The following is an 18,870-nucleotide window of genomic DNA, read 5'->3' as shown; positions in this document are numbered from 1 at the left end:
CAACGGTCTGAAGAAGAACGATTCAGTGTAATTGTCGTTCGTTGCTGCTTTATAAAGGCAGAGCTCTAACCGCTTTCACGCACTTGAACGCCTAGTAACGTAGCGGCTGTTTTTTTTTCTTTTTCTGCTGATCTGCCGTGCCCCCCCCGCAGTAACCTTGGGCCCCCCCTGGGGGGCGCGCCCCACACTTTGAGAACCACTGCTTTAGCCTATATACATCGAACTTGGTTAGCTTATTTTGCTTTTTATTTTTTAAGTGCTGCTGCTGTTTTTTTTTAGAGGACTAGTTTTTTTTTTCTAAGTGGCAATTCACAATAGAGGATTAGGCCTTGGTTCAATTAGGACATTTAAGTATAGCTTTTATAAATGTGCCTTAGAAAAACATTACTGATGTGCATCTTGAGACAAAACAATGGCACTGACATATTTTAAGATAACAAATCTAGTTGCTTTTAGTTAAAACAGCTCAAACATGCATTTTAGTCTGGGACTAGGCTTGTCTGTGAAACCGGGGGATAGTGAATATCTAGTAAGAAATGAATTATCTGAACCTGAAATAATTCACATTTATTCTGCCTATGAATGAAGCTCTGCAGGACAGATGGGCTACTCTGCGTATTGCATGTTGCCGTATGTTATCATGAAATATTTAAAGCTGTGGAATCGGCCCTGGAATAGGTTATTGTTGGCAGCTTATACCAGCACAGTATCCGCACCAGAGGGATCTGAGCTGCTTGTATATTTATAGGCTTAACTTTAAACTTTGTCAATTAAAAAAATTCAGTAAGAAAACTGTTCTAAGCACTGTTCTTAGAGAACGTCTTTGATCTGAAAAGGATGGTCCGTCTGAAGCCAATTTGGTGAGCAGACGAGTGCTTTGCACCATGCTTGCACTCTTCTCATAGAGAAGCCAGGTCAACTTCCTATGTCTGTTAGAAGGTCCTCATTTCAGCTGTTGTTAAGGTTGACCTGACTGCCGGTTCATCACACGTGCTTGAAGATGGTTGGGCTAGATCGCGGTAATACTGACATCAGAGGAAAGGCTCATTACGGTGCTTGAGGGGTTTGTGTGTCTATTCTTGATCGACAGCGCTGGAAAAGACTTGTGTTTGGTGGGAAGAGCTCTCAGTCAATACGCCTAGATTGACAGCACAAGCGTCTTGTGGTAAACTTGGATTAGAACACTGATGCGTGTCAAGATGCAGTTCGGACATTGTGTAAAACATGTTTAGATGTCTTCAAATGTTCACAACAGAACTAACATGTAACATACATGAATTTATGTCTGTTTTTTTTCATACTAGGCTATATCTGATAAAAGAAGAAAAATAAATCCTATGTGTATACCATAGTCATGTGTAGTTGCTCGAATGCTGCACATATGTGAGTGTAGATCAGTCTGAAGTCATGTGGCATGCACACTGTGTTTACTGAATCCTGATATAGGAGCTGGAAACCTAGATATGAGTTTCATGGTGTGGAGATTTGGCTGCTCTCTGAGGCTTCTGATATAAAGAAGAGCTAACCAGTCCTGACACAAATCTCACCCTGCGAGAAATGGGAACCAATTACTGCACCAAGCACATACACACATTTTCTGGAGCCATGCCCTTCACTGAAAGTAGTGTTGTTTTTTCTCCCAGCAATAGGACAAATGGAGTTGCCCTCCAAAATGAATGAGTTATGGAACACAGAGAGAGAGAAATCAAGAGGAAATTGCAGGAACACTGACATATCAGAGACGTGTGCTAGTAAATGTAATTCAATGGGAGATTTTCTTTTGAAGGTTTCGCCTTCAATTCTTAAGTTAATAAATAGAAAAGATTTTGATCAAGAGCTTATTTGATAGTGTTTTCCTATTTAGATATCCACACAGAGTTTAAATGCTTTAGGTTTTGTTTTGTCAAATCCCTGATTCTATGTGATTAGACTAGTTATGCACTTAATCAACTTGTAATGCAATTAAACAACTAATTAGCCTAATTAACAAATATCAGTTCTATACATTTATGCAGCCACCCATCTGCTCTAGCTTTTATTCTATACTGGTTTACTCCTGGAATTTGTGGCACTGCTAATGTTGTTGGCTTCTGAAATTGTGTATTTCCTCGTTTATAAGTCGGATCAAAATCCATCTGCTAAATGATTGTAAATGTGATTAAATGTCACAGAAAATTTTGCATGCACTGCTCACACTTTCCTCAGAAAATGTATAAAAAAACGCTCATAATATTTACATGTGACCTTGGGTTCATACCATGTGTCAAATGCCTTTAGAGGAGGAACTGTCTGTTCACTTAAATTCTTACATGTTATGGTTTCACTCCACTGACTTGAAATAGTCTTTGTCATCACAGAAATGTTCATTTTAAAGTCTCTGAGGTAAGAGATTCACCCTGTCAAGAACATAATTGAATGACCTGATTGTTGGTTTATTGCAGGGAGAATTCGTGAAGATCTTTATTGCTTCTATTTTAGGCAGTGTTTTCTTAAAGCCACAGTGCACCATTAGCTCCTAATGAGGACAGTAATTTAAGAAATACATCAGTGATGTGAGTGGAGTGAAGTAAATTACAACTGTATTATTGTTATTTGTGGGTGATTTCACTTATTTTTATATAGATCCATCAGATGCAGATTGTCTGTCCTGCACCGTTTAGGCTCTTATGCTTTAATCTTCAGTAACATCACATAAAGGGTGGTATTTTTTAAGCTTGAGAGAGGTATTTCCTGTCCTCCCCAAGCCACGGATCTCGAGTCTCTCGTCATTTGCCTGTCCTTTTTCTCCGGACCCTGCTCATATTCCAAGCTGCCATTGCCGCTGGCAGGTAACACGCATTGGAAAACAAGGTCAGATCTCCCGAAGCCCTCCGGTCTCAATTATTCCACCACAGATGCTCCAGCAGGGATCCACAACATAGACCACGACAACAGACTTTTATGTTGACTAGTGCATGTTTATCATCAGCGAACATCATTGAAGCAGAGATCCGAGTCCTGACCTAGGGAAACAGCAGCATTCATCAGAGAATGTGTCTTTATCTGAGAGCACTGGGGCTGATAATCATGTATCAATGGGACGGTGTTATGAATCATGTAGAGAGCAGTAGTACATGCGGCCTGGATGCTCTGCAGAGTAGCACTAATGCACAAGCAGTGCATCCTCTGCGTTTGGCTTGTGTTTTAGGTGAGATATGAGAGGATGACACGACCTGAGTTCTTGAGCTGTAATGGAAATGGGCAGGCTCTCCCAAACAATTGTGTTCAAAGCGTTGCAGAATTTTGTTCTCCTGAATACGTGATGAATTTGGTTCTGGCAGAAACTACCACTGTTTACAAGGTCCTTTAAAATTAAGTTTGCCGTTTAAAGTTTTTCATAAGCAACAGAAATGGCAGCTCATATCAGTTATGCAAATAGGTATAGACCTTATTCACAGCAGCGCCATCTTTGATTTTAAATGGGAATGAAAGCGAGGCTGAGTCTATCCCTCACAGCCTTGCTTTCATACCTGTCATGGCACTGTTCTGAATAAGGTCTATTGGCACCAGTGAGATGGTCTAAAACATGCATGCACAGCATTATTTGCATAGTGGATAAACATTATATCGAACAATTATTGAACTTTTCTTTCTTTTATCAAGTAAAATTATATTGCGATAATTAACTTTATCATTTTATCACCCTGCCCTACTTCATACATTTATTTATTTTATTACAAATTATTTTAAATTTTTTTTTTTTATTAAAATAATAAAATGACCCTTTTAACAGTCATAACTTTTTTAACACAAGTCTGCCTTTTTCTTTTCTAATTGTTATATCTCATGCCATTAGGGGAGATGTGTAATAATGAAAGAGATGGGTTGTGTTGGTCATAATAATAACTTGTGGTTAAAGCAGGGATTTGTTCTGTGCTGAGGCTTCATGTTTCAGCACTAGATGTTATTTTACTGGCCTGGTGTGAGTGTGAAATGAGATAAGATACTCTTGAATAATAATAATATAAATAGTCTGGCATCACATGCAGGCACGTCCAACCAGAGGCATAGATTATGTTGTCTCATACCTGTGTAATCCTCCAATCAAGCCCATGGCATCCCCGCTTTAAGCTCTAAACCTGAATCAGACAGAAGGGAGTTTTAAGATTCTGCCTTAAAGAAGCAGTTCACATAAAAATAATAGCTAATAAATTATATGTTTTTGTGGCTGCAATTCATCTACTAATCTGTTCTCTCGAGAATCCTCTGTCACCATACTTAATGTGATTTACCCGAGTAGGACATAGTCCTAAATCAGAGTTCTTCTTAGTCAATATTTATCACAACCAATCAGATTTTAGGTTGAACAGCAGTGTTGTAACCTATTATTTCCCTCTGATTTTAGAAGTAGATTATAATTATGGTTAGTGCTGTAATTTAGGACCATCAGAGGATGATGACTTGTTTGTTTCTTTATAGCTCCTCCTCCAATTACTGATTTTCCTCCAGCTTATGTTCTTCTTGATGTTACTGTCATTTAAGATCTCTACATATCTTATCAAAACCTTTTTTTTATTTTTATTTTTTTTTATTTTTTCTCACCACTCTCTGTAGAACTTTCCATTTGGACTAAGTGGTTTTTAGCACAGGGGGTGACCGGGTTGTGTCAGTCAGTGTATGATAGTCTTGCCTGCATCTTTGGGTTGTGCTTGTAAGTGCTGATTGCTCTCAGGGGTTTTTAGACCCTTGATTGTATAAGGTGCTGATTGCTGGTGAGATCTGACAATCTGGAATTGATGTAATAATACTCTTAATGCTCTATAAATGACTTACTAGGGAAATAGTTTATCCTTGTCTTTTGTATAATTTCCTAACAACTATTTTTAAATTGCCAAATGAATGTGTCAATACTGCACTTGTGAATAGTGAGGCACATTCTCAGACACCTTCAAAACGTATCATTCTGAATTTAGAAAAGCAAACAAATTATATGTATATTTTTTGTAGGCCTGTTACTTCCTTTGCTGCTATCTCTTTTACAATGTTGTAGTGTGAAATGGTCACACTGTGATATTGGTTAATTGTACTGGTATTAAAATAGCAAATGGGGAACAGAGCATGTTCGGATTCACTGTTATTTTTCCCAGCTCCCTGGGTGAAGCTAAAAATAGCACTCGCTATGGAGTACAGTTTTCCCCAGTGATGCAAATGGAAGTCACCGGAACAGCTGCTGTAAAGCCAAGTCTTGTTAGATCAGCCTTGGTCACATGACCTGCTCTCTGCCATTCATTATTACTGCAACTTCCAAGTGAGGTCATATCACAGTCAACCCTGTTTCAGCTGTCAAAATGTGCAGAGTATTTTCATACACAGTAGTTTGCTATATTTACTGCAATATTTATCTGTTTTGTTTGCTTGCATGTAAATAGAGAGAGAGAGAGAGCGCTGATGGAAGGTTTGTAAGAGAGAGGGAGGGAGGGATGGATGGATGGATGGATGGATGGATAGTAATAGATTGATAGATGGATATTAGCCCTGTTCACACATACTGTCTATACTAGTAAATTACTGTTTAGAGATCATGTGTGAACAGAACCTTTTCACAATTGCCAGTACTGTAAATCAGATAGATCGATAATATGGATAGAAATGTATTAGTGTATACAAATTGATGGATGGATGGATGGATGGATGGATATGGATTTCTATGGAGAAATACAGGGGTTGGACAATGAAACTGAAACACCTTGTTTTAGACGACAATCATTTATTAGTATGGTGTAGGGCCTCCTTTTTGCGGCCAATGCAGCATCAGTTCGTCTTGGGAATGACAGATGCAAGTCCTACACAGTGGCCAGAGGGATTTTGAGCCATTCCTCTTCCAGAACAGTGGCCAGGTCACTATGTGATTCTGGTGGAGGAAAACGTTTTCTGACTTGCTCCTCCAAAATACCCCAAGTGACTCAAAATATTTAGATATGGTGACTATGCAGGCCATTGGAGATGTTCATCAATTTCATGTTCATTTCAAATATCACAAGTCTTGCTTTGTGTATTGGTGCATTCATGCTGATACACGGCAACCCCTTCAGGGTACGATGTTTGAACCATTAGATGCACATGGTCCCCCTGAATGATTCGGTGACCTTGGCAGTGGAGCTTGGCCCATCAAGAACAGTAGGGAATGGCATGATATTGCAGCCCAAACCATCATTGATCCACCCCGATGCTTCACTCTAGGCACACAACAGTATTGGGTGTTAAGCGTCTTTGGTGCTTCCCCAGACCATAACTCCCACGAATGTGGGAAAGACCGTGAAGGTGGATTCATTAAAGAACAATACGTTTCACATTGTCCAGAGCGCAAGATTTGCACTGTTGGCACCAATGAAACGGACATTTGGCATTGGCATGAGTGCCCAAAGGTTTGGCTATAGCAGCCCGACCATAAATATTGACTCTGTGGACCTCCCGTCAAACAGTTGTAGTGGAAACAGCAGAGTCGAGGTGCGTATTTAATTCTCCAGCGAGTTTAGCAGCTGTGGTTTTATTTTTACTTTTTATTTTTTATACAATCCAGGTTAGTACCTGGACATCCATTTCAGAGAGCTTCCTCTTGGACTGGCAGTTACTCCTATTGGATGTCGTTCATCCTACGTAGGGTTATGCCAACATTACCCTAGATACCATAGCTCTCGATACACCACTAAGACTTACTGTCCTGGTCACAGACGTGCACCAACAATTTGAACTCCCATATGTCTCCCATTATGTTGTGTGGATTGCAATATGTTATGTACAGCTGTGCTATTGCTCTACTATTTCAACCTTCACACACTGCTCTTACTGATGGAATATAAAAATCAGTGAAGATTGTCCACCACGCTGCCCATATATAGGCGTGAACCCTCCAACACTATATTGGCCAGTGTTTCAGTTTCGTTGTCCAGCCACTGTATATAGATATGGATAAATAGATTAATATAGATGGATGGGTAGATTAGGGTGGTCCTTATTTTTAAAGTCTCCAATTGTCATGCTCTTAACCCTTCAAATTGTTCCTTTATATAAGAAAATACAGCATGCCAATTTTTATGGCAGTAACATAATAATTACTGGTAGCTCAATAGCTTTAAACTTTCTGAGATTTTGATGATTTTTCGTAAAAACAGATCATTTGAATTGGTATTGTACCTGGCTAGTAAAATTCCAAAAAAATCTCCATAAAAGCATCTAATGCACCATATATTCCTAAATATGTATTTTAGATACATATCTCAGTTTACTTATTGTAGAAACTAAATCCAAATTAATCCATCCATGACCCGGTTTAGCAGATTTACCTTTCCTGGTGGAATCAATACATATTTCTATTATGATCACCTTGGTTATTGTTTGGGTTTAGAGCACATTTTTTGGTTTAAAAAATTACATTACGTTCCTTGAAATTGACCCGGAACTTTGGCCAAATCAAGCAGATTATCAGGAGGCACAGGCAACCATGCAATGAAAGTAGTCAATGATCACGCCGAGAGAGGAGTGGCTCTGATTCAAGAATACAATGGCTATCTCACACACTCTGAAGAACAATTGCAGTTTCTCCTTCATGTGGTGGAAGATCACCGACGGATCTATCCAGACTGCAAAAAGTCAACACTGGCTGCTGAGCATCAGAAATGAGGGATTGTTGAAAACTTTGTGCATTTTTGGAGATTGTTGTCATTGTTGTTACGTCAGTGTTGCTTTGATTTCAATAAAATGTTGTTCATTTGCAGCAACTTTTAATATTACTTGCATATCACAATACCGCCGCACAGCTTAACATAGGCAATCTTCCACATGATTGAGCCTACCTCTAAATATAATTTTTTTTGTCAACATTTTTGCATATTTCTAATTTTGAAGTTAAAAGGAACAGTTTAAGAGGTTAAGACACTAACATTTTTGAAAAAAAAAAAAAAATTGGACTTGATAAGGACCATCCTAGGGTAGATATAGATGGATGAGTAGATATAGATAAATATAGATATATGGATCAAATTCATAAAGCCACAAAAAATGGCAGTGGAAACTCTTAATTAGCTGAACTTTAATGCCCCGTCTGACCTGGAACAGATTGTTAGAAAAACAATGTTGAGATCAGGAAACAAGGTCACCCTAAATTCAGTGTTTTGACTGCTGGGTCTTGGTGTGCTTAAGACCTTCTGTCAGTTTGCATCGTGAAAAGGGCTGGATTTGCCCTATGCAGCTCAGGTGAAAAAATAGCTGCTGGAGTTTTCCATGGCTCACTGTTCCAAAACCCCTCTTCTTACTCGGTCATACAGAGCGCTCAAATGAAGTAGAAATTGTTTCTTGTTTACATTGTCTGCTCGAATCTGCACAGCCATCAGTTTGAGACCTTATGTATAATTCATGGCTTTTCCCCACATGAAGAGTCGGCTCACTCCTCCACACCTCTCTCAGCTCACAGCTTTCCCTCTCACATGTGGCACTTGAGAACTGTGATTTAGGTGGAGTTAGGATGAAGGTTCTATGAATTAATCAGCTTTAAATTTGACAAATTTACTTCTTGACACTGTGTTTGTCAAGTGTGCAGCATGATTGCCCGAGCGTGGCTAACAAACCAAAAATGAAACCGCCTTATTTGAGTCAAAACATATTTTTGTTAAACTTCGACTTGTTTACTTTTATGTAAGAGATTACTCATACACTGGGGAGTTAAAAAATGGTCTGTTATTATAGCTGTTGTTGTTATTATTATTTTTAATCAATTAAAATAATTAAAAGCAAAATAAAGCCCACTTTTAGTCCAAATATATTTTTTTCTAATTTGTTTACATGTTTGATTTAAAATGATTGTCATCAGGTGCATAGATTTCATTTGTTTCCCTGCATGACTCTCATTAACTCAATAGATTTAGATCTTGAGTGGCTTTGCTAACACACTCAAAGATGTGCTTTCCAGGCCAGGCCGAGCACATGGTGATATCCGATCAGAATGAAACTTGATCCGAGTGTACATGCTATAGGCACAGCACACCAACTACAGTATTTACACCAAGTGACAGGTCCAAGCATGTGTGCGATGTGGCAGAGGAGGCTTGAGGAGATGGGGATATATTTTGGAGTTTGATGGACAGGCAGAGCACACCTTTGTTGACCTATTCCTGCAGGGACTGTGGATTGAAGGTTAAGTTCCCATGAACGACAGAGAAATCTGATCTGCTGAGCAACAAGCTCACATTTTAGGACTAGTTTACTTGATTATGTTTTTTGACAAATCAAATCATTGAAACACCAGCCTCCCCATTAGCAAATCATAATGGGATATACCATAAATCAATTCAGAATCAAAATAGCAATATGGCTTGTGTGATTATCTAATGCAAAAGGCTGCGATTGAATTAAATAATTGTATAGTCTGTTGCGATGCATGTTTCAAAGCGAAGCGCGGCACTTGAGTAACTCATAGACCTTATTCAGGGCAGCGCCATGACTGATATGAAAACGAGGCCGTGAGGGATAAACCTACAGTGTTTTTAATTGCGTCCGCTCTAAAAAGCTGCATGAAGCTCCCAGATCACTTATAATTTTCCACAGCTCATGTTGTCTGGATTGTCTACTGAAATTGTTGGAAAGATATTTTTGCAGTGTTTAGTCAGTAGAACAATCTAAAAACAGTACAACCCACTGAAGAGATGTATGTCTATCACTCACAGGCTCGCTTTCATTCCCATTAAAAATCAAAGATGGTGCGGCTGTGAATAAGGTTTATGGTCCAGCTTGGTTCACAGTGAAGCGAAATCAATGTCTGAATGTGTGTGTTTAATGTGCATTTGGGAACGCATCATGCACACCACTTAGGTTTTGTTTTCACATTCGTATAATTTCCAACATTTTTTGTGGACAGATGATTGCAGCATTTTAATAGATTTGAAATTAGACTAATTTGTTTACACAGAAAGTACAGTTTTCTGCCAAATAATTTTTTGCAAGTGAAATTAAGACACAAGTATTATGATTTTACTACTGTAAAGTAAAAAAACTAAATACTGATTATGAAATATATATATATTTTTTTATTTTATATTTATTTTACAGAGCAGTATTATTATTATTATTATTATTATTATTATTATTATTATTATTATATTATTATATTAATATATTAATATACAATATTACAATAGAATAATAATGATAATAATAACAAATGTAGTATTATTCTTATTATTCTTATTATTTATTATTTATTTATTGAATATTTTATTTATTATTATTATATTCAAACTGTTTGGCTTCAAACACCAGGTTTTAATAGACGTTTACAACTAAAAACAGGTTTGAGTCCACTTACAAGTCTGCTTGTATCTCTGAATCACTGTAGCTTTAACTATAGTGTCAGTTTCTGGGCTGTCCGATGGCTCTGCGTAACCTTTGCTCCGTATGCCTGGGCCGGTGGTCAACTTCTGCAGCCAGATGGTCATGTCTGGATCTCCTGCAGTGCCAGTGTCTTCAAAATACCTGCATGCCAGTCTCTGATACATGGTCTTAACTACCTCACTGGATGCTACAGCCTGTGGACTGGCTGATATATCTGTCCTGGGATAAACCACCTCACACAACATCCAAAAATTACTTTTTTTCCTTGCTATCTTTAGAACCTGGACCTTTCTGCTAACATAACCTGTAACAAGTGCTTAACTAGGACTGCATTGAGCAAGGAGATTATTAGTGCTCAGTGGTTTTCATTTGTCCTGGAGTTTAGTTTAAAACACATACGCGTGTGTGTTTTGTTCTCTCTTTTGTTGATGGAACAGTTTCTCTCCTCCTGAGACTCTCATTAGTTTTGCTCTCATCTGAACCATACATCTTTCCGTCATAGCTTAGCATCCTCTGTGGCAGTACCAGAGTGCTGCACTTCTCTAGGGATGTGTTCACATCTTTATCTCTGACCACCCAGAGCCTGATTGTGAAGTGAATCTTAGATAACACCTGCAAAACTGTTTGTTTACTACAGACAAGTGCAAGCCTGATTTTATATTTGACATGTCTGAGGCAACGTTCACACAACAGCAAATGCAGTAGTCAGCCCTGTATTTGAGTCCTTAATATGGTTACATTCACATACAGTTCAGTTATTTACAGAAGTGACAACCGCATTCAATTTTCAGGCCTCACAACTGCATTCTCGGAAAGCCTGCACTGTGAAACCGTAAAACTAGTTGTCTGTCACTTCATACAGTGCGAGAGATCCGCTCTGCGCTGCACAAACGTGTGTCTACCGTGTGTTCTAAGTTTTCATGTGTGGTTTTGATAACTTGCAGCAACAGAGATATGTGTTGTATGTCACCTGAAGGTTTTAGATCCAGCCACTTTCCCAAAAGCATCGTTGGCCAACTGTGATTGCAATTTCCATTGAACTCTATTGGTAACGACGGAACTTGCGACCATAGTTGGCTTTGGGAAATGCAACCCAGAACGGCTCCCGTCGGTTTGGTTTTACATGTCACTCAAATGATCCACTCTCCACCCAGATATAAAAGCTGCTGTCGGTTAATAAAGATTTCATGTTGTGTAAACCTCACTCCCCTGGCCTCAAGAGGCGCACTAGGGACTGACTCTAGAGACCTTTAGCGTCCTTTTCAGCACACCTGCCTCCCATGCTGGAGATGCCGGTGTGAATCCTGCTCTGAGTGGATAAAGTATGACCGGTTACATTTGTTGCCGTGACCCAGATGGGAGTGAGGAGTGTAACGGAGGCAAGCTAGGATTCTTATAATATGAATATAAAGTTTAAAAAAAAAGCGTTTATTTGATTTTTTTTTTTTTTTGTAACAGTGTGAAAGTTATGTTTAAAGTCAAATATAGGTTTTATGGCAAATATAGTTTTTTTTCATGACTGATGTCAATACCAATACCTCAAAGCGGGATGGCTGATATACAGCTAAAATGTTCATGTCAGACTTGATGACTGACATTAAGATTTACACAGAATTGACAAATATTTTATTCTATTTATTTATAAATTGAAAACAGAAATTGTTCACAGAGTAGAGAGGTGAAATTTCTTCTAATTTACCAATTGGACGAGGTTATCTCAATGTCAGATATCAATTTGTGTGATATGTCAGTCCATCACTAGCCATTTTATGATCTCCACTCCATTTTCATTGGTATAAACTGGATAATATACTTTGTTTTTGTTGCCAAACTGAAAGCTTTTTACATCATGCTGATATTCTTTTCCAGCATGATTCCATTTAACAGACAGAGATGTTAAAAAGACTGTTGTGCTCTTGCAGAAATTAGTATTACTATTTATGCATCATTGCCCAAGTGCGTTAGTTCCCTGCCAACCCCACAGTTGAATATGAGTGATTCCTCCAGTGCAGCTTCTAAAGCATCAGGCTGCACCACTGAGCACATGATGGCTGTATTTTCATCCACCCACCTGACTGAAGTGTTGCCTAGCCCTGCGGATGTAACCCCAGAATCCCACAGCGACTCCCTGAGCCTGTGAATCATATCTGTCCCTGCCTCGGCCTACACACCGCCAGCCGCTGTATGCGTCAGGCAGTCTGAGAGATGCTTTTTTACTGGGCCTCAAAAATCTCCTCTCCTCGCTGCTTCCTCTCAGGCCTCTCCCAGCTGTCAGAAACCTGACAGCGAGTTTGATGTCTAACGTGATGTAGGTTTTAGCCTGTCAAACTATAGCATGAGTCAAGCTGTAGAAACAGGCAAAAATAGTGTGTTATGAATGCAGTTTCTGACATTGAACTTCAAAGTTTCTTTGTTTCTTTATCAATGCTTTACCTTTTTTGAAGCTTAAAAGCATAAATCATCATTACTAATTAAATTAGCCCTCATAAAAAAAAAGTAACACACTGAAATATTATTTATGTCTGTTTCAGTTCTATCAGATTTTTTTCATGAGTTTATTTTGGTTTGAAAATATTAAATTTATCATGAAGTGCCATGGGTTTGTATTAAGGCTGTGCGGCATAGCTGGAAAATGAAATTATTTGTCAACTTTTTGTGATATGACAATATATATCTTGATATATTTATTCAGATTTTTTTCCTACCTCAGCTGGAGGAACCATAATTTTGACTAAATCTAGATAAAGCAAAATAAATCTGGTTCGTCAATAAATTAAGACACAAATGATATTTATTTATTTAAAATATTTATATGCAGCAATATAGATACCAGTAACTAATAGCAAGACACAATGATAAACTTCAATATTCACCTACATATTGTTTAAAAAAAAAAAAAAAAAAAAAAAAAAAAAAAAAAAAAAAAAAAAAAAAAAATATATATATATATATATATATATATATATATATATATATATATATTATAATGCCTTACTAGACTTTTTTGATTGATGAATCAAATAACTTCTTAAAATCTCATCAAAACCACCAAAAGATTCACAATGGTGCTTAATTTTATATCACTAGACAGTGACAGTGTTTGTATCTCAAAACTATACTGTTGCTTACTTTTCTGCTTTTTCTGCTTTTTTTCCAGGAGGCACAGAAGGTGAATAACCCGATAAACATTCAGGCTGATGGCACACCGAAGATCCTGAATGATAAAGATGAGGCCCCAGCCAGTGAGGTGGGCTGGATGACCTCGGTCAAAGACTGGGCAGGGGTCATGATCTCAGCACAGACCCTTACCGGCAGAGTTCTGGTGAGACAGCCACACACAGACACCCACTAAAGCCTCACTCGATGCCCACAAGCTCCCTCACATCCCTCCAGTCACATTCAGAGCACCGGATCCTCATATTTATTCATTTTTACCAAGGATATGTTTTCTCACTGATTACTTGGAATTGATGCCTGACAAAACATTTGTTACATGCTATGACACAATTAGCACACTGCTGATGACATTTTCTGTTTTTGTATGTGTCTGTCAGACCAAGCCATACATCTGACTCTAGAGGTCAAGATTATACACAGATGATTTACGGATGTTTTGTTAAATGCGGTTTCATTAGCTTGCCTCACGCAATAAATGGCTTTTGGGGATGCAGTAATACTGAACTGTGACTCGTGTGGGTGGCGCTCATCATTACAGCTGTTAGTGCCTGGACACGGACAGGTCAATTAACTATGAACAATTGAGTCAATTTAGCACATAATGAAGATCATTTACTTTGGGAACGTTATGCAAATGAGAGCAGTCCTAATTTTATAACCTTCAGCAAATTATGGATGAAATCCATTTTGCTTTGTGGTTTTCCACTCTGGTGTGTCTGCATTTCTGAAAGCTTTAACCTCATGCACCAGTAGCTTTATGTCCCTCATTTATTGTGACTTGAGAATTTTTCTCCCAGTTCTGCATCTCATCTTTCAGGTGGGGTGAGCGCTATACATGACTGAATTGGGAAGCTGGGCCCTCAATAGACTGATCTGTAATGGGCCGTTCACAGCGACATCAATTAAATCACTGAAGGTCACCAAGTGCTGCATTAGAAGTTCCTACTCAACTAGTGACTAACTGTATCAACAGACTCATGAATGCCCAGTTTTATCAGCCATTTCTCTATTATTATTTTTTTTAAATTGAAATATAAAACTCCACTCAGAGCACCTCCTAAATATGGTTTTCATTTGGAGCATTCACAATAATGATGGGGTCATATTAGTGACATTTCGTCTCTTAATTCTTAACAATGTAGTTAATATAGCTACAAAATGAATGACATTGGTCACTGGTTTGGACATGTGATTTATTCAGACCATGTGTGCTCTCTCAGTCCGCTTTCCTCTCAATAGCACACAACTAAAATGACAGCTTGGAGAAAACAGCAGTAAAGAAAGCATCTGATCATAGCAATGAGGATATGTTTGATTCAGTCACAAATATCATAACTGTCATCTATAGGCCTACTGCAATTAAGACATTTATTTAAGAAATTCCTTACAAACAGAATGACGTTTAGTACAGACATATAGTCACACCGCTCCCCTTGCTCATGCTCTGGATTGATTACTTGGGTAATCTGGAAAAAGATATATATAATATATAGCCAGTTATAATCTTCTGTTCAATTCTATCCCAGCAGGTAGAGCCAAATACGGTGGTGTGTTTGCTCAAAGCAAAGTGAAACAAATTAATTGGATCTTTTATTTGGACCTACAGATATGAATGAATGTTATTCCCATGGCTTCTTCTAAGCTATTGAGTTCTGTCTAAACAACTTAATGGGTTGGATGTACCAGTGGATCATATTTCCTTGTGGCAAATGATGGAAAGTGATAGCTTGGCTGGAATTCATCTCGAGATTGATGCTCAGAGACACTGTAGCAATGCATACAGTATGTACCACTCAGTCGACCATGTGCTACCATGAAACTGAGCTTTCTGTGCCCTTATGTCCTTATCTACAGATGGTGCTGCATTTGTTTTAGCGCTTCCACATGTCGTTCCACATGGTTTTTCCATTGTGTGAGTTTGGAGTGAGACTAAGTGGCAAAGTGCATTGAAAGTGCACTTAGTCTGAATTGTGACTTATGAATTGCCTAGAATGATATGAATTTGTGCTTTGTGTCCTTCTCATGCCCCTTCCTTTAAGAGAACACTGAAGGTTTGTAAGCTGGAGCATACTGTAATAGTGTAGGTGTGAGTGTGAATGTTGTGTCAGGGCTGTGACTGTACCATAATAATAATGTCCCAAATCAACGGCAGTAAATCAACTCACAATCTTTCATGGGCCAAGAATCTCCCTGCATCCACTGCACACTTATTTAATTTCTTTAAATTATTATTATACTTTTTTTTTTTTTTTAATCCTGTAAAGCTTCCTTAAAAGCCTGATGCATCATATTTGAAATGTGTGTATCAAATAGGGCTGCCCCCGACTAAAGATTTTTGTTGTCAACTATTTAGTTGTTAATTTAAGCCATTATTCAAATAATCATACATTTTTAATAATTTAATTACTTTAATATATACTGAGGAGAGTACTTAACCATAATGAGCATTTATTATATAGGCATTATATAGCCTGTTCTGCACTCAAGCGCACACATACAGTAAAGCTTGCCGCAAAGCACCTACAAAAGTTATTATTATGAATGTGTTGGGGGAAAAATAGCAAGGTGACATTTTCATTATTTATTGATAAACTGGTGTTGAAGCCATCTCTGCAGTATAGGTAACGCGCCTATAGAGAGACATGCACATTTCATATGGATCAGCTAAGCAGAGATTATTTGTTTTAGATTTGAATTGGTTTGTTTAAAAGTAGATATTTCAAGTTTTCTATAGATATATTTCTCATGTCTGTAAGGAAAGTAGCCTACACAGAGTTTCGGTTAATTTTTGTGACGTGCTCCAGTTTAGGAAACCAAGACAGCAGAAAGCGCATCCTGTGTTTTCTTTATTTTACAAGGCACAATGTTTTCTGGTTATTGTGAGTTTACACAAATAAAAGTAGACACTTTACAGTGTTTCCCATAGGTTGAGAATTTACAAAGTGATGTGACGCTTATTGAGCGGGTTCAGAATAAACTAGTCAAACAAATGTTTATGAGCTCTATTTATTACAGAAAATACTCAATATCATTAACAAATAATTTAGAAATAATGTAGAAATTCATATTATGGATAAATTCATATTCATACAATTTTACTACAAGCATGAACAAATATTTTCATAATGAAATGTTCAGATTTCCAAAACTATTTACAAAATTGACAGCTTCTGTATGAGCAATTAATTTTTCTCTGCTTTGAAAAAAAAAAAAAAAAAAAAAAAACTTTCTAAGGCCTGCCTGTATGGATAGGCTTCAGGTCCGTTTATACTAATCCTTAAAGGGTAACTCTCGCCAAAATGCAGCCTAGGGTATTTTTGTTAATCTACCTGAGGCAAACTTTCGTTTAAAAGCATGATTAGGATGGAAACGCCACTTTTAAGTTTGACCGTATTTTAGTTTTCGGTCAAATTTTCTTTTGAATGGGAGTGCTAGGGGCACGACTATGATAGCATCAAAATCGCTATTTTTAAAAGCACTAAGAAGGCTCGATACAACATGAAACTTTGCTTGAAGTATCACCAGAGGCTCTACACATGAACTCGAGCATTGAGAACATTGTTTGTGTACACAGAGTTTACTAAAAAGAAAGATTTTGAACAACTCACTGTAGCTGTGTCCTCCGGCATTTTGACAGTCAAAAATAGTCGATCTCCGAATGCAACGTAACAGGGAGGAGAGTAAAGATGGAAAGCTCCTAAAGCTTTGTTCCATATAAATTCACGGATAATTTGTTGTTTTGTTGTTAGTGGAAATCAACATTGACCTTGTATTTGAAAAAGGATGCTCGTATAAGAAGTAATACTAAAATTCAGAGGCAGTTCATTCATATTCGGAGATCGACTATTTTTGACTGTCAAAATGCCGGCGGACACAACATTAAAGTCCAGGCCTGGTTCTCTCTCGTCCTTCACTGTCGTCGTTTCACCTTTTATGCTTCCGTAGTTCCACCATGAGAGATACGAGACTGGTGCAGGGCGCAGGTGTCGCTCATCATCAATCACGACACTGGCCTCACGCTGTTCTCTCATGGCCCTCGGCCTCGTCCTGCTCGCCACAATCCTCTCCTCTCCTCTCCTCTCCTCTCCTCTCCTCTCCTCTCCTCTCCTCTCCTCTCCTCTCCTCTCCTCTCCTCTCCTCTCCTCTCCTCTCCTCTCCTCTCCTCTCCTCTCCTCTCCTCTCCTGTAATTAACAAGAAACATTAAAATATTAAAGTAAAAAATACAATTTGTATTTATTTACTAGTGTTTAATAAATAGTTCATTAAGTTGTTTAGTGGAATTCAAATCACAACCAGAATTGTTAAATTAATATCCATGGTAATTACCTACATGTTGATTTGCATAGATCTTTTATGTTCAAACAGTTCATAGCCTAGAGATGTTCTCTGTTAAAAACAGGTGAAAGTGACAGTTTTAGTTGGGTTCTTTCAAATATGGGGGAAATTTATTATGAGGCAAAGCCTTCATTACACCAGAGCTGCACATATCCCATGAGAATATGATCAATTTCTGCAAATGAGCAATGCTTTCATCAGCCTCTCTCTCTCTCTCTCTCTCTCTCTCTCTCTCTCTCTCTCTCTCTCTCTCTCTCTCTCTCTCTCTCTCTCTCTCTCTCTCTCTCTCTCTCATCGCACGCTTTTTTGTTTTTGAGTTTTGTAAATATATCTCCCTTAGTCAGATGAACCGTCATCTTGAACCACATCGTCATTGTAGCCAATTAGAGTGAAAATATTGAAAGCAAGAAGTAAAAATCTATTTTTTTTCTATATTTTTTATCACAATGCAATTTCCAATAAGCCTCAATGTTTACTATATATATATTGGACTAAAAACATAAAAAAAATATCACACAAGGACTTTGAGAGCATTTTTGAATGATGAAATTGCAGGAGTAATTGCACAGCGATATTGTGCATGTTGTATTGTGGACCAGTGAGAGTGTATGAGTGTAGTGAGTGAGTATGTGTAGGTGTCTGTGTTTATGTGCAGCTGTGCTTCAGAGCCCATATGTACTATGAGCTTTGTGTGCGTATGTATAACGTGTGAATGTGTGTCTATGTGGGTGGATGTATGGACTCGTGCCCTCTATCAGGGTTCTTTTTGCAGCTTAAAATCGCAATGAGCATCCGTGGACGCTGAGCCCGGCTGGTAACCATAGCAACAGCAGTTTACCTTGGCTCTGTGATTGTGATGTGCAGAACTGGGAGGCTGTTTGGATCCTCAGCGAAAATAAGAGAATGACAAGAAAGATGTGGGTGACGAGCATCAGTCTGGGCAGGTGTAGGTAATGTATTATGCAGGGTGACATTGTGAAAATGAAGCCTGAAGC

General features: G+C 38.1%; 1 protein-coding gene across 6 annotated transcripts in view; it reads left to right on the top strand.

Annotated features, from left to right (window-relative positions):
* kcnma1a (potassium large conductance calcium-activated channel, subfamily M, alpha member 1a) overlaps positions 1-18,870 on the top strand; it is a 185,309-nt gene that overhangs the window by 40,265 nt on the left and 126,174 nt on the right. For all 6 annotated transcript variants that reach the window (XM_079855912.1, XM_079855911.1, XM_079855909.1 and 3 more), the window contains exon 3: positions 13,520-13,684. In XM_079855912.1, the coding sequence (XP_079712038.1) occupies positions 13,520-13,684 (165 nt within the window). The remainder of the gene's footprint in view (positions 1-13,519; positions 13,685-18,870) is intronic.

Source organism: Squalius cephalus, assembly GCF_949319135.1.
Source record: "Squalius cephalus genome assembly, chromosome: 21".
In the NCBI taxonomy this organism is placed as follows: Eukaryota; Metazoa; Chordata; class Actinopteri; order Cypriniformes; family Leuciscidae; genus Squalius; species Squalius cephalus.
This window is presented reverse-complemented; position numbering and strand designations above follow the sequence as displayed.